This window comes from Balaenoptera musculus, chromosome X (genome assembly GCF_009873245.2).
Source record: "Balaenoptera musculus isolate JJ_BM4_2016_0621 chromosome X, mBalMus1.pri.v3, whole genome shotgun sequence".
Taxonomy (NCBI): Eukaryota; Metazoa; Chordata; class Mammalia; order Artiodactyla; family Balaenopteridae; genus Balaenoptera; species Balaenoptera musculus.
The window spans coordinates 5,191,291-5,213,028 of NC_045806.1; the positions used below are offsets into that span (position 1 = coordinate 5,191,291).

The 21,738-nt window shown below is 40.7% G+C and overlaps 1 protein-coding gene across 1 annotated transcript in view; it reads right to left on the reverse strand.

Annotated features, from left to right (window-relative positions):
* Positions 1 to 1,563: 1,563 nt before the first annotated feature.
* Positions 1,564 to 21,738, reverse strand: part of PNPLA4 (patatin like phospholipase domain containing 4) — a 108,916-nt gene continuing 88,741 nt past the window's right edge. Inside the window, exons 7-8 of the mRNA XM_036839206.1 lie at positions 2,141 to 2,217; positions 1,564 to 1,802 (exon numbers count right to left, since the gene is read on the reverse strand). Of these exons, the coding sequence (XP_036695101.1) occupies positions 2,143 to 2,217 (75 nt within the window). The 3' untranslated portion in view covers positions 1,564 to 1,802; positions 2,141 to 2,142. The remainder of the gene's footprint in view (positions 1,803 to 2,140; positions 2,218 to 21,738) is intronic.

Sequence of the window (21,738 nt, forward strand, 5' to 3'; positions counted from 1 at the left end):
AAAGTTAACCCATTGAAAGCATTTACAGTAGCAAAAGTAGAATGAATTGGGGGGGGGGAGGGAGAGAGATAAATTAGGAGTTTGGGATTAACATATACACACTACTATACATAAAATAGGTAAACAGCAAGGACCTACTGTGTAGCACAGGGAACTATATTCAATATCTTATAATAATCTATAATGGAAAAGAATATATATACACACACACACATATACGTGTGTGTGTATATATATAAAATGAAATCACTTTGTTGTACACTTGAAATTAACATAACATTGTAAATTAACTGTACTTCAATTAAAAAAAAAAGTAGAATATAAAAAAAACCATGTTAAATTCAAGGCAAAGAGGATACCAAATAATTTATTTGAAAATCAATAGTATGACTTATTTTTTTCATTTCTGGAAGTGATAATATGATCTATCAAGGAAACATTGAGAAAAGCACATTAATAAAGAAAGCTTGCCTATTTAAAAAGTCACGTCTAGATAATGGGAATTTTTTTCCATTAAAAAATTGTTAATCTGTATCAAAGGAGTCCTGCCAAAAAAAGAACTGGGAATTTTTCATGGATTTATAGGCACCATTTGCCAACCTGATCCAATTTTTCTCTTGTTGAAACTGCTTCATTAATTTAATGTGCAAGAAATAAAATATTTGATGTGCAATTAGTTGGAGATTATTATGGCCATAATGGAAGCTTTCCAAATAAACAGCTGCTCCAGCACTTTAAATGCATGAAAAGCAAGGCACAAAATGGAAAATATAATGACACACCGTATCTACAGAGGAAAACAGTTAAAATATTCAATTAGCGAGTAAGGTGGCTGCTCACTGAGGAGTTTGGTGATGGTTTATCAAAGCTTAACAACAAAAAAAGCTGCCACACATGGTGCCAAATGTCCATCCACCTGAATGTTCATGGAAATGTTTGCCTGCAGATGTAGCACATTTTTGCCCAAGAAGAAAATGTTATGGAAATTGATATGGCCCAATTCCACCAATTCTTTCAGATTAGCCATTTTATATATACAGATGTATATCAATGTATATTTACTGAATTTTGATTATTCTATATTAGATTTATATTCATGGTCTAAGTGTCTATTTCTGTGTCCACACGTGAATTGTAATGATTCCACTTCAGGAGGGAATGGTGTCAGCTGGAAAGTTCAGTGTGGATCGAGCTGTTGTTTTTTTTTTTAATTAATTAATTAATTAATTTATTTATTTATTTATTTATGGCTGTGTTGGGTCTTCGTTTCCGTGCGAGGGCTTTCTCTAGTTGCGGCAAGCGGGGGCCACTCTTCATCGCGGTGCGCGGGCCTCTCACTATCGCGGCCTCTCTTGTTGCGGAGCATAGGCTCCAGACGCACAGGCTCAGTAGTTGTGGCTCACGGGCCCAGTTGCTCCGCGGCATGTGGTATCCTCCCAGACCAGGGCCCGAACCCGTGTGCCCTGCATTGGCAGGCAGACTCTCAACCACTGCGCCACCAGGGAAGCCCGATCGAGCTGTTTTAATTCAAGAAGGCTTTGGGGTTTCAGAGCACATGCTCAGACCCTGTGAAGGAACTCACATCATTCAAGTACTTAAACTCCCCTTGAGTTTTACAAAATGGTACCTTCCCTTCGAGACAGACCATAAGAACCGAAGTTCGTTGTCTCTCTCCCCTGCAACAGTGGAAGCAGCTGAGGGTAGAGACTGTGACAAAAGTCTCAGCATCTCCAAATTCTGGTAGAGCTCCTGACAGAGTAACTTAGTCATGTTCCTTGCAAGGATGCCTGAAGCTGTTTGCCCTACAGAAAGAGCAAGAGATACACGTCAAGGGGTGAGCATTCTGAGCGCCACAGAAAACTGCTGGCTAAAGGTAAATGGAGGTCTCTTATTAAGAGGGGAGCAAGGGGACACATCCTCCTCCTCTTGGGGAGCCAATGGAAAGAGCAAAGGGAGTTTCTGGAATTGGTAAGAATCTGGCTCGTGGTGACAGATTTGAGTATCCAAAGAGTCAGTGGGAAGTGCTTTCAATAACCAGTGTTCTGGTATTCTCTTCTAGAAAGCTGACTGGGGCAAATGTACTATTTGTTAGGGCTCTGTTCCATTCTGAGATTAAACTCTGCAGTCCACTGCGTCTTACCTTTACTCGCTCTGAAACGCCCCTTTGGTCCAAGAGAGGTAGGATTCTGTTATTGTTTGTCTCAACTTCCCTGCCACCTCCGTAAGCCAGACACACACAAACCAGAAACAAAAGAAGAAAAGCATTGAGTTAACACCCTTTTGTCTGGGTGGAAATGAACTATCTTGTGATATACTGATGCAGACTGCTTTGATGATCTTCTCAAGACGATAGGTCTGGTTAATGTTCGCTCTCCCGGATCTGGGTGGGTCTGTGATGTGATAGGGCGGAAGGGGTGCCGCCCCTGAAGCCTCGGTACCCAAGGTAGTGCAGCTTCTTCCTAGGCATCCACACCTCGGAAGGCAGCCATCATGCTTCAGGGAAGCCAGTAATCACACGCTAGTGCCCGCCCAGCAGCCCGGCTGAGGTCCGGGGACCGCCAGCGTCATCCCCAGACGTGTGAGGGATCAGATGATTGAACCCCCAGCTCTCCTGCCAGAGCCAGCTGTCACCGCAGGAACAGCCACAAGCTCTGACCACCGAGACATGCCCCAAACTGCAGATGTGTGCAGAAGAAAAAATAAATGAAGGCTGCTGGTTTCAGCCAGTACCTACTGGGATTGCTTATTAGGAAGTAAAACATAGCAAACACACGAGCACCAGAACTGAGGCCACTTATTCAATAAGTTTATTTTTAGCTTATAATGTACAAAAGCTATTCAAACGCGTGGCTTTGTTGCCACCCATGTCCTGCTAACCACAGATGACTCAGTAGGGAAAGGAGATTTAGTGTAAACATCTTTGCGTGAAACCAGGACCTAAGTCATTTCCACTGGCCAGGAGCTTACATTATTATAGGGAAAATGGGGACAAACACATAAATTAGTACCAAAAAGTGGCACCCAGGAGTACTTTGCAAGTTATTCATTCAACACTTGTATATTGGGACCTGCTGTGTGCCAGGGACACTGGCCTCTGCGGTATAAATCCAGCGGGAGATCACAAGGATCCTGCTATCGGGGATTTTATATTCTGACAGGTGTAGACAACACACTAGCAAATCAATAAAACTGCTTCTGATAAAGAAAAGTGCAGGACACAGCAAGGTGGAGGGGCTGAGGGGAACCACGACCTTGAAGTATCAGGGAATTCTTTGATAAAGTGGCCTTGCAGCTGAGACCTGTGATCAAAGGGGTCTGGGTAAAGCCAGCACGGCAGGAACGAGTGAGAGGGAGACTTGGAGAAACAAAGGATGTAAGGAGCAAGGGAGGAGCGGGGAAAGGAAAATCTTCTGCAGAAGGAAAATCTCTGGGGTCCTCACAGGCCCCGGAAAGGTACTTGAATTGTATAATTGTGATGACAACGGGAAGCCGCTGGGTGGTGTTACCTGGAAAAGTCTAAATGCTTCACGGACGTTGCTTGTAAATGGCCTGGCTGCCACATGGTGGCAGGGCCAGAATGGAAAGAGGGACACCAGTTAGGAGGACGCAGTCCCTCCTCGTTATTCGCAGGGCCCCTATTTGCAAGTTCATCCGCGCCACTATCGTCTATTTTTAACCATTAAATGAACGCTCCAGGTACTTTCGGGGTCATTCACAGACGTGCTCAGGGCAGCAGTGCCTTCTAGTTGCAGCTTTCAGGCTGTAAACAAGTGTCCTTTCTGTGGACTACTTAGTGCCACGTTTTTCACATTTATGTGTCTTTTGTTGGTGATGCTGCTATTGGAAATGACCCCCAAGCCCAGTGCTTCAGTGCTGTCTGCTGTTGGGGAGAAAGACCAAGAAATGCCTTAGGGAGAAAATACTTGAGTTAGATAAGCTTCTGGTAGGCGTGAGTTGTAGCGCTGATGGCCCCAAGTTCCCTGTGGATGACTCAATGGTATCTATTAAATAAGGTGCCTTTAAACAGACACACACTTAACACAAGATTATGTATTGATCAGCTGGTGAAAATGTTGTGACCAGAGGCTCCCAGATACCTAACCCTGTACTCCCCTAGCAGCAACGGTTTGGTATTCACTAATTCAGCATCCGCGATGACTTTCCAGAACATAATTGCAAGAATGATGAGAATGGGCGGTATTTCAGGAGGTCCAGTTGAGAGGCAGACATTGTGGGGTGAGCAGTGGTTGAGCTTGGTCACGTGACAAGCTTTGACAGTGACCTGGATGTCAGGCATAAGAATTCCAGCAATATCCCAGGGCTGTGATGCTAAGAGTAGAGTAGGAAAAGAGTCTTCCAGTGGAGAAGGACAGTCACAGGAGGGTTTATGGAGAAGGCAGCATTTGTGAAGAAGGCAGCTTTGGAGCTGCATCTTGAAACAATGCGCTAATGTATGTGAGTTTATTTCTTACAGAGACACATGTATTTATGTGGTGATTGTATATTCACATGGCACAGGACAGTGCCGTCCAGAAAACTTAGGGGCAAATTAAACTCATTTCTTACAGTATTTTTTTAGTTGAAGTATAGTTGATTTACAGTATTGTGTTAGTGTCACAATATATACAGCAAAGTGTTTCAGTTGTATTTTTTCAGATTAATTTCCATTATAGTTAATATATGATATTGAATATAGTTCCCTGTGCTATATAGTAAATCCTTGCTGCTTATCGATTTTATTTATAGTAGTTTGTATCTGTTAATTCCATACTCCTAATTTATCCCTTTCCCCTTTGGTAACCATAATTTGTTTTCTATGTTTGTTCCTGTTTTGTATATAGATTCATTTGTATTATTTTTTTAGATTTGTATTTTTTTTAGTGATATCATATAATACTTGTCTTTCTTTGTCTGACTTACTTCATTAAGTATAATATTTTCTAGGTCCATCCATGTTGCTGTAAATGGCCTTATTTCATTCTTTTTTATGGCTGAGTAATATTCCATTGTATTGTTATATATGTACCACATCTCCTTTATCCATTCATCTGTTGATGGACATGTAGGTTGTTTCCATGTCTTGGCTATTGTAAATAGTGCTACTAGGAACATTGGGGTGCATGTATCTTTTCAAGTTAGAGTTTTCTAAAACTCTTACAGTATTTATTTTTATTTTTTGGCTGCAATGTGCACGGCATCAGGAACCTTAGTTCCCCAACCAGGGATGGAACCTGTGCCCCTGTTAGTGGACACACAGAGTCCTAACCACTGGACCGGCATGGAATTCCCTTATAGTATTTTTAAGGGATATGCTTCAGTATTAAGGGATATGTATATCAGGAACCTCAACCCTTACCCACAGCATGCAAATATACTGATTCAAAATGAATCATTGATGCATTTAATAACAAAGGCCCTCAGATTTTTAAAAACTGTAGCAAAGGTAATAAACTCATCAGAAATGAACGTTCTGATATAGGAGCAAAGTCAGACTGCAAAATTTGGGTGATTTATGCTCTCAGTCACTAGAGAAAATCTAGATAAGAGAAACCTCTTACTTTACGAATGAATAAAACCTTTCCTTCCCTCCCTCCTTCCTTCTCTCATTCCACAAAATTTTAAGTACTCATTGAACCCTTCTAGACTGCTCTAGAACCTAGGAATACTACAGGATGTACATTCTACTGAGGTGAGGGGCATAGACTTATCAAGGAAATATATACTTCACAAGGTTATTGCTTTAAATGGAGTTAAATGCCATTAAGAAAATAAACAGAGTTACATACTTCAGGTTGGGAGGGGGTAAGGGGAAGCATGGACAATTTTATAGAATTTTGGTTAGAGAAGCAAACCCAGGATAATGCTGTTTATGGCTAGAAAAAAATTACTGGAAGTATCATTCTCTACTGGATGGTATATTTCTATACAATGTCTACCTCTAAAAAGGTAAGTATAATTTGTCTTTAAGCAATATTTAGGTCTAATTTTAACAGAGATTTTGTTTACTAGAGAATGGAGACTTAGTTGAGGCCAAGTGGTGGGAACCTTCAGTGAGACCAGGCGGCACCTCTGGATGTTGGGGGATCATCTGCATCACCCACCACCTGACCCAGTGGTTCCCAGTAGAGCATCCTCAGGCCATGTGCATCAGAATCACCTGGGGGCCTTATTTAAAGGGCAGGTTCCTGAGTCCTACCTCCTGGCAACCTTATCGTTAACAAGCACCTGGAGTGGTTATTTGGCACCTTAGAGTTTGAGAATCACGGACTGTCTGGGTGGACGTTCCAAATTTCTGGCATAAGGTCAAGGGGCAAATGTTTGCTCCTGGATATAACACATGTATTCTGTCTTTGTGAAAATGAGACGCATTGGAACTCATCACCTCAGACAGGAACTCCCAGACTCCCAGGTTCTTGTCTTTCCAGGAGAACTCTGAGATGTGAATGCCACACGATGGGGCCAGAAGTTGTCACCAAGCTTAAGCTCTGCTGATGCAGGAAAAGGCTCTTAACTTCCTAGGGTCTCAGTTTGTACACTGGAGGAGCGGATGGAAGGCATGGTAAATGCAAACCACATTCCCGCTCTCCCAACCCCACTGAAGTCATGAAGCGAGACTTTGAGGGTCGTATACATACGTCAAATGTTGATGTTGCATTCCCGTGAAAGAAAAGGACTGGAAGTGATTGCGTTCCTACTATGTGCCAAGACCTCTTAAAATACCATCTCAAGTTAAAGTAAATGGATGAATTGCTCACCAAAACAGTTTAGGAATAGTATTGCTTTCTACGGTCTATAGGGAGAAATAACTTGCTGAGCAGAATAGAAATGAAAACCCAAATCTTCCTTCCGTCACAATTTCAACTCTATGTTAGACCGGACACTATAAAACTCTTAGAGGAAAGCATAGGAAAAACACTCTTTGACATAAATCACAGCAACATCTTTTATGACCCATCTCCTAGAGTAATGAAAATAGAAACAAAAAGAAGCAAATGAGACCTAATTAAACTTAAAAGCTTTTGTGCCGCACAGGAAACCATAAACAAGACGAAAAGACAACCCACAGAATGGGAGAAAATATTTGCAAATGAAGCAATGGACAAAGGCTTAATATCCAAAATATACAAACAGCTCATGCAGCTCAATATCAAAAAAACAAACAACCCAATCCAAAAATGGGCGGAAGACCTAAATAGACATTTCACCAAAGAAGACATACAGATGGCCAAGAGGCACAGGAAAAGATGCTCAACATCACTAATTATTAGAGAAATGCAAATCAAAACTACAATGAGGTATCACGTCACACCAGTTAGAATGGGCATCATCAGAAAATCTACAAACAACAAATGCTGGAGAGGGTGTGGAGAAAAGGGGACCCTCTTGCACTGTTGGTGGGAATGTAAATTGATACAGCCACTGTGGAGAACAGTATGGAGGTTCCTTTAAAAAACTAAAAACAGAACTACCATAGGATCCAGCAATCCCACTACTAGGCATTCACCCTGAGAAAACCATAATTCAAAAAGACACATGCACCCCAGTTTTCATTGCAGCACTATTTACAATATCCAGGACGTGGAAACAACCTAAAGGTCCATTGACAGATGAATGGATAAAGAAGATGTGGTACATATATATATAATGCAGTATTACTCAGCCATAAAAAGAAATGAAATTGGATCTTTTGTAGAGATGTGGATGGACCTAGAGTCTCATACAGAGTGAAGTAAGTCAGAAAGAGAAAAACAAATATCATATATTAACACATATATGTGGAATCTAGGAAAATGGTACAGATGAACCTATTTGCAGGGCAGGAATAGAAACGCAGACGTAGAGAACAGACTTGTGGACATGGGATAGGGGAAGAGGAGGGTGGGACAAATTGGGAAATTAGGTTTGACATAAATACACTACCATGTGTAAAATAGATAGCTAGTGGGACCCTGCTGTATAGCATAGGGAGCTCAGCTCCGTGCTCTGTGATGACCTAGATGGGTGGGATGGGGGGGGGGGGGAGGTCCAAGAGGGAGGGGATATCTGTATACGTATAGCTGATTCACTTCGTTGTACAGCAGAAACTAACACAGCATTGTAAAGCAGTTATACTCCAATTTAAAAAAATAAAGGCGTTATTTAATTATTTTAAATTCCTTTTTTTTCTTTTTTTAATTAAGAGCATTTCATGTGCCCCTCATAGGCAGCAACCAAGAAAGACTTTACTTTGGCTTTCCTTAAATAATCTACCACCCTTCCTTGTACTGTTTAATAACGTGTTCTAATATCATATCATGGCTGTGTTCTCAAAATGCATAGCTTATATGGTGGGTTATCAGTGGGAGCAGCCTTAAACGTGAGTTACAGATACTTGCCTCAAGAGTTTATCTGTTTTATTATTGATGACCATAAAACTGGCAGACAACTTTTTGCCTAATCACATTTCAAGTATAGTGTTTAATGAGAACATATTTTAACCTCCACGTGGAAACATAAGCAACACACAAAAATGCATGTGAATAAACGTTTCTGTGTTGGCAATCTAGGGTTTCTCTGTTACAGATTCACGTTAAAGATCGCAAGCCCAAGATAAATCATGTTACTTAATACTATGCTGTCCGATGTGCCTGTCAGTAACAACCAAAGCATTGTTGTAACTCCCTCTATTGACTTATGTCTTGTTTGCTTATTATTAAAACATTTGTCCTGTGTCCTGGAGTAAGGAATCTGGTCATATTTTTATTTATTCACTTGAATACGTTTTGAGAATTAGCATACTTAGTATACCTATATTGAATATTTACCAACTTGTAATAAAACCATATTTAAATTTATTTAATGTACTGTTCTACATACAGTATATGATTTAATGATGCAAGTGCCTCCGTGTGTGTATATGTACATACGTATGTAAACGTGTGTATGTATATGCATACATATAGGACATGTGTAACTTTAAACATCATGTATATGTATGATATGATGAAAAAATTTTAAGGGTATGCTCCACCATAAAGCTTTGACCAGTATTTGTATGGAATCTAATGGATTAAATTCATTTACACTGTATACATAATTCACTTAAAAGCTTGCCATTTAAATCAATAAATAGTACACTGCAGTCACAGAATTTTAAAGTTTTCCATGATTTTAAACTTTAATTCCCTTATTACACAGCATGCTTCCAGTGGAGAATGTCTTATACTCCTGTGGTTAACTGTACAGTTTTTAAAATACAATAAAACTTAGTATAATGATACCTTACAAACAAAAGAATTAATTTCTATTAACTATTTATTTGTATAGTCCGTGGCTCATCATAAGCCAAGCAAAAGCATGATAACCCTGGAGTAGAGACACATAATATACCCGTCCTAACATGACGAGTATTCTTACCTGACTTTCCCTCTGGAGGAATACAGTGAGCGAATTAATGAAATTGGCTTTTATTACTGATTCATTGCATTTAAAATGAAGAAGCCACTCTGGATGTTCAAGAATTCAAATTGAAAGGAGACTGGGAGTTCTAAAGTCAGTTATGGAGGTAAAGTGAAGACACAACTGGGAATGGTTCCTGATGGTAGTGATTTTCAAGCAGGCAAGGGGGTGGGTGCCTGGGCTGAGGGACTAAAGCATAAAAGCCTTCACCTGGTGTGTCTGCTGTGAAGTCCAGGATGGCTGTGGGAAACCCAGGTTGACTGCTAAATGCCCCCAGGGGCAGCCAACAAACTGGGATAGGTGTCTAGACCCTTCCAGAACTGGGGCGCGTGTGGGAAGTGCTGCAGTTTGTCTAGTGCTTTCGTGTGAAGACAGGGAACCCATGTGTTTGACGGCTCCCTGGCGAGGCCGTCACGCTGACAGACTCTCCTTGTGATGGACAAGGTGCCGGTTATTTCAGCTTCCTTCCCCCTGCCCGGATTTAGCTTTACCTGGGATATTTCTCAGCGAGGGAGAGCAATGCGGCACGAACGTGCAATTGATTTGTATTGAAAACGTTGTTTTGTGTGCAGCGGGGGCCATGGGGGGCTGTAAACGGAGGTGGTGAGGAGTTACTCCGGTCTGAGCGTCCTCCAGGTTTACTGTGCCTTCTGAATGCAGTGTTCTCACCCGCTGAACGGCAGGTGCTGGGAGAGCAGGGCCTGGGTCTGCTTCTGAAACGTAGTGCAGGACCTGGCGTAAGAGGTCCGGGATGAATATTTTTTTGGTAAGTGAATGAGAGTGCATATACTGAGCGGTGGGATGGATGCCTGGCTGCATGGGTGGACGGGTGGGTGGTTCATGGCGTGTACAGGAGGGAGGAGGATGAGGAAATCGTGCTTATAATATTCCTTTGATGTTATTAAAAAACACGTATAAAACAGGCTAGTCCCTTTAAAGAAATGCTGGACTGCACACAGCCTCTGGTGTCAAGTCTGGTGCCCCTTGATCCCTTGAATACCTAGCTGATCAAGAACCTTCTACCGTGTGTTTAGAACATCAAGACAAGCTGTCGAGGATTTAGCATCTATCACTGTCGTGTGACTTGAGGGCTAGCAAACCACCTCCCAGCTTCCTGCGTAGCCATCTCTCTCTCTCTCTCTTCTTGTTTGAAATTTATCTACTTTAAATTTAGGCAAGAATCTGCTTGGTGAAAATGCAAATGATATTAAACCTGTTTTAAAATTTGTTTTGGTTTGGTTTTGCTACCTGGCAGTGCATCTAGCTAAACACTGAATTTGACCCAAAACCACCAGAAAATCCTAAGAGCTTCGCAGGAGGGGGGATCCCTGAGGCACTGGAACTTTCTGAGAGCCTCATAGAAACAGATGATTGGGCAACACTAGGAAGACAGGTCCGAAAAGCCAATGGAGATGCTGTAAAATTTCACCTCTATCATTTTGCCTAAGTCAGAGTCCTAAAAGTTAATTAAACCTTAAACGAAGGCACATTCATGGGTACAACAGTGAGCTTCCCAGGCCGGCGTCTTCAAGGGGGTCTTCAGTTAGAGAGGTAAAGGGAAGACCCATCAGATGAGACTGGGGAAGTGTGTAGAAGGAGGAAAGATGATTCTGTAAAGCTTTGCATAAGGATATTTCTATCATGGTTCCTGAAGTTAATGCTGTGTGGGCTCCAGTGGCCATGCCGGTGACGTGGAGCGTGAGGTATGAACCGTTTCCATTTGGATTTTTTTCAACATATCTAAAAAGGACGAGGAAGTATTGCTGTGCTGATGGAACCAGGAACTTGTTCAGAAGATGAGGATGAGAATGTCCTCCTTATGTTCTGCCTTCAGAGAGAAGGGAAGTTTGCGGGCAAATATCATTAATCCTCTGGCAGCAATAGAGAAGAGCAATTTGAATAAGAAAGGGCAGCCTCAGAGGAAGGAAAGAAAACTCTCTTGCAATCCAGTCCAGTTGTCAAGAATGAGTCACCCAGCCAACTCTGCGTGGAGAGCCTCTCCGAAGGGATAAAAAACAGAGAAGGACACTCAAAAATTGTTCTGTCATTCTCCTCCCTCCCTGCCAAACTGCTTCCCCAAATACCAGATAGAGAAAGCTCTGAAACAGCGGCAGTATCAAAATCTGTTGTTGCAGGTGAAACGCTGTTCCTGGTGAGGCAGAAACGTCTGGAGACTGAGGAAGAAAAAAAGGGCAAAGGGCCCCACATGTGACTGTGGATGCTTGGGAGAAACATGTGCACTCTTTCTGGAGTCAACAGAGTTTCTTGGGATATCACCGATGCACTTCCTGGATCTTCAAGTATGTGTTAACTGAGAGACAGGTTGATATTCTCTGCCTGTCTTTTCTAGAGAGTGTAGTAGAGAGATCCCTGTTTCAGTAGAGTTTTTGGTAACTTTGCAAATGAATCAGTGTACATATCATCTGTCTCTCATAAAAGCCCACATAATAAAACATTCCTAGAATTTTAGTTTGGGGGTTGGCAGGGGGTGCAGGGGAAGGAAGTTTTCTGCAAATAAATGTGTATGTCTTCTCCTATGAGCAAAAGAAAATATAAGACTGATGAATCTCTCTTTGGCTTGTTGTTCAACAAATGTTGACCTAAATTCACAATCCAAGCTTCTTAGGTGACTGAATCTGCATTCCTAGGAGCACCAAATTCCGCAGGGGTTCCTGATGGATCGCATCCTGATTAATTCTTTATGTTTTCATTTTGTGCTTTGTCTTCACCTGGGAGTTGACTCTTAATAGTGTCAGCAGATACAAACATCAAATGAATGAACAGGATTGCCTCTAATTGAGGCTGTTTATGCCTCATCTCCCAGAGAGTCTCAAGTTTCTTGGTGTGTCCAGAGTCTTTTTCTCGGTTACATTGAGGACACAATTCTGAGACATACAGCAGCCGACCTGTCAAACCCATCTTTGGGCCTCCCACATGGACCCTATTTCATTCCTAAGATGATTCACCAAAAGGGATGACATCGACATAATACACTATCACATGGATCAATGACATATTACACCTATGAAGGAAAATGACACAAAGTAAAAACAAATACATGCAAAAGTTATATTCAGAACCACTTGGGATGAGGGAGATTGATCATTAAGATGGGCTCACTTGGACAGTCTCAGGGACCTCTGGGACAACATTAAACGCACCAACATTCGAATTATAGGGGTCCCAGAAGAAGAAGAGAAAAAGAAAGGGACTGAGAAAATATTTGAAGAGATTATAGTGGAAAACTTCCCTAACATGGGAAAGGAAATAATCAAGTCCAGGAAGCGCAGAGAGTCCCATACAGGATAAATCCAAGGACAAACACGCCAAGGCACGTATTAATCAAACTATCAAAAATTAAATACAAAGAAAAAATATTGAAAGCAGCAAGGGAAAAGCAACACATAACATACAAGGATATCCCCATAAGGTTAACAGTTGATCTTTCAGCAGAAACTCTGCAAGCCAGAAGGGAGTGGCAGAACATATTTAAAGTGATGAAAGGGAAAAACCTACAACCAAGATTACTCTACCCAGCAAGGATCTGATTCAGATTTGATGGAGAAATTAAAACCTTTACAGACAAGCAAAAGCTAAGAGAATTCAGCACCACCAAACCAGCTTTACAACAAATGCTAAAGGAACTTCTCTAGGCAGGAAACACAGGAGAAGGAAAAGACCTACAATAACAAACCCAAAACAATTAAGAAAATGGTAATAGGAACATACGTATCGATAATTACCTTAAATGTAAATGTATTAAATGCTCCAACCAAAAGACATAGACTGGCTGAATGGATACAAAAACAAACCCGTATATATGCTGTCTACAGGAGACCCACTTCAGACCTAGGGACACAAACAGACTGAAACTGAGGGGATGGGAAAAGATACTCCATGCAAATGGAAATCAAAAGAAAGCTGGCATAGCAATTTGTCATATCAGACAAAATAGGCTTTAAAATAAAGACTATTACAAGAGACAGAGAAGGACACTACATAATGATCAAGGGATCAATCCAAGAAGAAGATATAACAATTGTAAATATTTATGCACCCAACATAAGAGCACCTCAATATACAAGGCAAATGCTAACAGCCATAAAAGGGGAAATCGACAGTAACACAATAATAGTGAGGGACTTTAACACCCCACTTTCACCAATGGACAGATCAACCAAAATGAAACTAAATAAGGAAACACAAACCTTAAATGACACATTAAACAAGATGGACTTGATATTTATAGGCCATTCCATCCAAAAACAACAGAATACACTTTCTTCTCAAGTGCTCATGGAACATTCTCCAGGATAGATCATATCTTGGGTCACAAATCAAGCCTTGGTAAATTTAAGAAAATTGAAATCATATCAAGTATCTTTTCCAACCACAACGCTATGAGAGTAGATATCAATTACAGGAAAAACTGTAAAAAATACAAACACGTGGAGGCTAAACAATACGCTACTAAATAACCAAGAGATCACTGAAGAAATCAAACAGGGAATCAAAAAATACCTAGAAACAAATGACAATGAAAACACGACGACCCAAAACCCATGGGATGCTGCAAAAGCAGTTCTAAGAGGGAAGTTTATAGCAATACAATCCTACCTCAAGAAACAATAAACATCTCAAATAAACAACCTAACCTTACACCTAAAGCAGTTAGAGAAAGAAGAACAAAAACCCCCCAAAGTTAGCAGAAGGAAAGAAATCATAAAGATCAGATCAGAAATAAATGAAAAAGAAATGAAAGAAACGATAGCTGAGATCAATAAAACTAAAAGCTGGTTCTTTGAGAAGATAAACAAAATTGGTAAACCATTAGCCAGACTCATCAAGAAAAAAAGGGAGAAGACTCAAATCAACAGAATTAGAAATGAAAAAGGAGAAGTGACAACTGACACTGCAGAAATACAAACGATCATGAGAGATTACTACAAACAACTATATGCCAATAAAATGGGCAACCTGGAAGAAATGGACAAATTCTTAGAAAAGCACAACCTTCCGAGACTGAACCAGGAAGAAATAGAAAATATAAACAGACCAATCACAAGCACTGAAATTGAAACTCTAATTAAAAATCTTTCAACAAACAAAAGCCTAGGACCAGGTGGCTTCATAGGCGAATTCCATCAAACATTTAGAGAAGAGCTAACACCTATCCTTCTCAAACTCTTCCAAACTATAGCAGAGGGAGGAACACTCCCAAACTCATTCTGCGAGGCCACAATCACCCTGATACCAAAACCACACAAAGATGCCACAAAAAAAGAAAACTACAGGCCAATATCACTGATGAACATAGATGCAAAAATCCTCAACAAAATACTAGCAAACAGAACCCAACAGCACATTAAAAGGATCATACACCATGATCAAGTGGGTTTTTTTCCCAGGAATGCAAGGATTCTTCAATGTATGCAAATCAATCAATGTGATATACCATATTAACATACTGAAGGATAAAAACCATATGATCATCTCAATAGATGCAGAAAAAGCTTTCGACAAATTTCAACACCCATTTATGATAAAAACTTTCCAGAAAGTAGGCATAGAGGGAACTTTCCTCAACATAATAAAGGCCATATATGACAAACCCACAGCCAATATCATTCTCAATGGTGAAAAACTGAAACCATTTCCACTAAGATCAGGAACAAGACAAGGTTGCCCACTTTCACCACTGTTATTCAGCATGGTTTTGGTAGTTTTAGCCACAGCAATCAAAGAAGAAAAAGAAATAAAAGGATTCAAAATCGGAAAAGAAGAAGTAAAACTGTCCCTGTTTGCAGATGACATGATACTATACATAGAGAATCCTAAAGATGCCACCAGAAAACTACTAGAGCTGATCAATGAATTTGGTAAAGTAGCAGGATACAAAATTAATGCATAGAGATCTCTTGCCTTCGTATACAGTAATGATGAAAAATCTGAAAGAGAAATTAAGGAAACACTCCATTGCAACAAAAAGAATAAAATACCTAGGAATAAACCTACCTAAGGAGACAAAAGACCTGTATGCAGAAAAGTATAAGACACTGATGAAAGAAATTACATATGATACAAACTGATGGAGACATATACCATGTTCTTGGATTGGAAGAATCAACATTCTGAAAATGACTATACTACACAAAACAATCTACAGATTCAATGCAATCCCTATCAAACTACCAATGGCATTTTTCACAGAACTAGAACAAAAAATTTCTCAATTTGTATGGAAACACAGAAGACCCTGAATAGCCAAAGCAATCTTTAGAAAGAAAAATGGAGCTGGAGGAATCAGGCTCCCTGACTTCAGACTATACTACAAAGCTACGGTAATCAAGACAGTATGGTACTGGCACAAAACCAGAAATATAGATCAATGGAACCGGATAGAATGCCCAGAGATAAACCCATGCACATATGGTCACCTTATTTTTGATAATGGAGGCAAGAATATACAATGGAGAAAAGACAGCCTCTTCAATAAGTGGTGTTGGGAAAACTGGACAGCAACATGTAAAAGAATGAAATTAGAACACTCCCTAACACCATACACAAAAATAAAGTCCAGATGGATTAAAGACCTAAATGTAAGGCCAGACACTATAAAAATCTTAGAGGAAAACATAGGCAGAACACTCTATTACATAAATCGCAGCAAGATCTTTTTTGACCCACCTCCTAGAGAAATGGAAATAAAAAGAAAAATAAACAGATGGGACCTAATGAAACTTAAAAGCATTTGCACCACAAAGGAAACCATAAACAAGATGAAAAGACAGCCCTCAGAATGGGAGAAAATATTTGCAAATGAAGCAACTGACAAAGGAATAATCTCCAAAATATACAAGCAGCTCATGCAGCTCAATATCAAAAAAAACAAACAACCTAATCCAAAAATGGGCCAAAGACCTAAATAGGCATTTCTCCAAAGAAGATACACAGATTGCCAACAAACACATGAAAGGATGCTCAACATCACTAATCATTAGAGAAATGCAAATCAAAACTACAATGAGGTATCACCTCACACCGGTCAGAATGGCCATCATCAAAAGGTCTACAAACAATAAATGCTGGAGAGGGTGTGGAGAAAAGAAAACCCTCCTACACTGTTGATGGGAATGTAAATTGGTATAGCCACTATGGAGACCAGTATGAAGGTTCCTTGAAAAACTAAAGATAGAGCTACCATATGACCCAGCAATCCCACTACTGGACATATACTCTGAGAAAACCATAATTCAAAAAGAGTCGTGTACCACAATGTTCATTGCAGCACTATTTACAATAGCCAGGACATGGAAGCAACCTAAGTGTCCATCGACAGATAAATGGATAAAGAAGATGTGGCACATATATATAATGGAATAGTACTCAGCCATAAAAAGAAATGAAATTGAGTTATTTGTAGTGAGGTGGATGGAGTTAGAATCTGTCATACAGAGTGCAGTAAGTCAGAAAAAAAAATACCATATGGTAATACATATATATGGAATCTAAAAAAAAAATGGTTCTGAAGAGCCTAGGGGCAGAACAGGAATAAAGACGCAGGTGTAGAGAATGGGCTTAAGGAAACGGGGAGGGGGTACGGTATGCTGGGACAAAGTGAGAGAGTAGCATTGACATATATACACTATCAAATGTAAAATAGATAGCTAGTGCGAAGCAGCCGCATGGCACAGGGAGATCAGCTCGGTGCTTTGTGACCACCTAGAGGGGTGAGATAGGGAGGTTGGGAGGGAGACGCAAGAGGGAGGAGATATGGGGATATATGTATACATATAGCTGATTCACTTTGTTATACAGTAGAAACTAACACAACAATGTAAAGCAATTTTTCTCCAATAAAGATGTTTAAAAAAAAAAAAGCCTCACTTAATGAACTGGAAGGGACAGATGTTCCTAAACTATTCACAGATTAACTCAGAAATAGATTGCAGCCAACAGACCTGCCAGGTCACACAATCTGCATTTCTCATCCCCCCCCGCCTTTTTTTTTTTCTTGAAGTGTAGTTGATTTACAATGTCGTATTAATTTCTGCTGTACAGCAAAGTGATTCAGTTCTTTGGCAGCCACAAGTCTGTTCTCTATGTCTGTGAGTCTATTTCTGTTTTGTAGATAAGTTCATTTGTGTCATTTTTTAGATTCCACATATAAGTGATATCATATGGTGTTTGTCTTTCTCTGTCTGACTTACTTCCTTTAGTATGGGCATCTCTAGGTCCATCCATGTTGCTGCAAATGGCATTATTTCATTCTTTTTTGTGGCTGAGTAGTATTCCATTGTATATATGCACCACATCTTCTTTATCCATTCATCTGTCGATGGACGTTTAGGTTGTTTCCTTGTCTTGGCTACTGTCAGTAGTGCTGTGAACATAGGGGTACATGTATCTTTTTGAATTAATAGTTCTGTCTGGATATATGTCCAGGAGTGGGACTGCTGGATCATATGGTAGTTCTATTTTTAGTTTGTTGAGGAACTTCCATACAGTTTTCCATAGTGTCTGCACCAATTTACATTCCCACCAACAGTGTAGGAGGGTTCCCCTTTCTTCACACCCTCTCCAGCGTTTATTATTTGCAGACTTTTTGATGATGCCTGTTCTGACCAGTGTGAGGTGGTACCTCATTGTAGTTTTGATTTGCATTTCTCTAATAATTAGGAATGTTGAGCATCTTTTCATGTGCCTACTGGCCATCTGTATGTCTTCTTTGGAGAAATGTCTATTTAGGTCTTCTGCCCATTTTTCTATTGGGTTGTTTGTTTTTTTGTTTTTGGAAATTAAGCCCTTGTCAGTTGCCCCAACTTCTAAACAAGCCTTGCCATTTTCTCATGCACCAAATCTTCCTCTTAATCATAGACAAGTCTGGTCCTGATTGACACCATGTATACTGGGTTGAGGTGATGAGAATTCTTAAAGGTTTTTTTTTTTCTCAGAGTGAATACTGCTTTATAAATGATCATGCATATGTGTTGATGACACGTATTTGGACTTGAGCTACCTAGTCTACCTCATTTGGGCACCAATCAGTCATACTCATTATTTTAATCTTGGCCGTGATGGCAATGATACTGTTAATATACTGTGGCCTTCTGGATATCCTCTTCCATGTCATAAAGCCAAGAACTTCTTCTACATCCAGACGTCTGGGACTCTGGCTAAAGAGCAGACGGGGTCAAAGTCACCCCATAGAAGGATCTTCAACACCGGGTTGTTATATGTTGGAAAATGAAAAGCAAAGGGTCCAAGTACCCATGGTACCTGCATAAAATGGATATTATGCAGCTGGTAAGAATCATGTTTTCAGTGCATTTAAGTTCATGGGTAAAGGTTCAAAAATAGAATATTAATCAAAAAATACAGGCTATAATGCTATCTCTATAGAATTAATTAAATTTTGGAAGATATGTATGTATATATCTAGAAGACCTATGTCTTTGAGACCCCTGTATACACTCCCTCATGTACATCCCCATTCACATCTGACAGAGACAGAAACAGAGAGAGATGGAAGAGGGCGGAAGATGGGCAGGAGGAGGGAAGGAAAAACATTCAGAATCTTGAGAGATATTAATAAGTATCTCTGGTAAAGACATCATAGGTTACTTTTACTTTCTTCTTTGCCTTTCAGGATTTCTAAAGTACAGTTAAATATGATCTGACTTGTGATTTTGTAAAATCAACCATGTATGAAAATGCTGAAACTGCAAAGTTTCTGAAAAGCATGACATAGGAATCAAAACCTGCTGAGGAAAAAGTAGTACTGCCCCAAGTATGGGCGAGTCAGTGTTTTCTGACTGATGTGACACTGGGGATCAGACGTGAGATTCTGCCCTTCCTCTCAGTAATGGAGGGCAGGACACTGCATACTCATCTAAGAGTCAAGATTAGGGACTAAGGCTTCCTTTAAACAAGTCCCAGGGCCCAGCATGGCCCCTGTCTCCCCAGCAAGCTCCCGTTATTTAGCCAGGAGGCACAGAAAGGTCACAACAGAACTTAGCCCTGGAATGATACCAGCCACCGTCAATGTAGACAGGACATTTGGTAGAGTCAGAAGCCAGTGAACACTGCTATAAACCTGACTATCCTGCACACGGTTGACTTGATGTCCTGCTCTGTCTCCCCCAGAAGTGCCCCTTGCCCTGCTCATCAGGGAGAATAGCAACGTGTGCTTTGGACATGCATCAGGAAAATACCAGTCGTTAAATCTGTGGCTTGAATGCACACCCAAAGAACTCTGCTCTTATACAACTAGTGCTAATCTGTACAGTTTTCTTATTCCAAGGTGTTGTTTTAGGAGGGAACTTAGATGATCTTTTTTTTTTTTTTTTTAAATGAAAGCTTATTTATTTATTTATTTTTGGCTGTGTTGGGTCTTCGTTTCTGTGCGAGGGCTTTCTCTAGTTGTGGCGAGCGGGGGCCACTCTTCATCGCGGTGTGTGGGCCTCTCACTATCGCGGCCTCTCTTGTTGTGGAGCACAAGCTCCAGACGCTCAGGCTCAGTAGTTGTGGCTCACGGGCCCAGTTGCTCCGCGGCATGTGGGATCTTCCCAGACCAGGGCTCGAACCCGTGTCCCCTGCATTGGCAGGCAGATTCTCAACCACTGCGCCACCAGGGAAGCCCTAGATGATCTTGACTAAACTTCAGCAGATGCATAATCGCCAGGCAGGTGTCGTTTCGGCCTCTCTGTGACGTTTGATGTCAGGCTGAGTTGCCATCTGGCATTCATTTGAGATGGTCACCTGGGAAACCTAAATTAACGACATGGCAGGGATCAGGTAATAGTGTACCATCATTTGTCAGGTAGGCACTCTGGATTTGAAGCAACGAAAGATGAACTTGGAAGGTGTAGAGATGATGGTAGTGACACTGGAAGAAAGACCTTGCCCTTGACTTCTTTCTGTCAGCTCAAGAAAATAGAGACACATATTTCAGAACTTAGATCCCTCTTTGGACCAACTATCAGGAAAATTAAACTCCTCACGCTACGTGAAAAAGATTTTTTTCAGAAGTTTTTCAAATAGCGGAGGTTCCTTTCTTTGACACACACACATACACATACGCATAAACAGGTATGCAAAATAGAGATGTGTATATATTTTAATGTTATAATTTTGACTGCTGTTAAGTTAAATCTGGAGAATTTTTTAAAGCGTTTTAAATTCTTTAGCTGTTATTCTTCAGTTTTCTTCTTCTTTTTCATCAAACCATTTCTGTTGTAAACACATTTTCTCATCTCTGGTGGTAGCACACACGTACACAGTTGTTCTCAGGTTCTTTGCCACCTCCTCTTCCTCTGAGTTCTCACAGTGGACTTTCCCAGGGCTCCAGCTTTGGCCCCCATTTTCCCTCTGGCGGTGCTGTCTCCAGAGGCAATGTTACATAGCATTTACATCATGATGACTCCCAAATTCTTACCTCTGACCTCGTCCCTAAAATACTGAATCCAACTACCTAATTGATCTCTACCCTTGGACGCCTACAGGGCAACTCAACAGGAACGCATCCAAAATAAAGCTACTGCTTCCATAACCCACAAATACTCCAACTCTCTTTTCGCTAGTATCTCCATGTCATTCACCAGCATGGGAACCCGGATTCACACATGTGATTCCTTCCTTTCTCTCTTCCCACATCCATTCATAGACTCCATTAATAAGCCTTGTCAACACTACTTTTAAATTGTGTTCCAGATCTGTCCAGTTTTCTTCATTTCTACTAGTGACAGCTTTCTCCAGGCCGCCATCGTTTCATCTTTGTTGTTACCAGAGCTTCCTAGGGGTCTCCCAGTCACCACTCTTACACAATCCAGTATCAGTTTGCCAAAAATTCCACAGTTTGCGTGATAAATTATCACTCTTGCTCCAAACCCTGCAGGACTTCAATCACACTTTGATGGAAGCGAAACTCCTAGACTAGCATGAAAGGCCTTCCATGACCTGCCTTTCCTCACCTCTTCAAGGTCATCCCTCCAGCACGAGGTTTCAGCTCTACAGGTTCCTCAAACATGCTATGCTAGTTCCTGCCTATGGACCCCGTCCCTCTGCCTAGAATCATCTTCCCCAGTGTGTCCACGTGCCTGAGTCCTTAACTTTCAGGTTTCAGTTTATATATCCACTCTAAAAAAGCCAGCCCTAACCGTACAATATGAAGGAAATCTACCAGTCAGTCTCCAGAACGTTTTCCTGATTTATTTTCTTCATAGCACTTACCACTTTCTATTTATTTGACGTTGAACAAAGGATCTTTTTACACCTCATTTTCTTGGTCTTTAAAAAAGG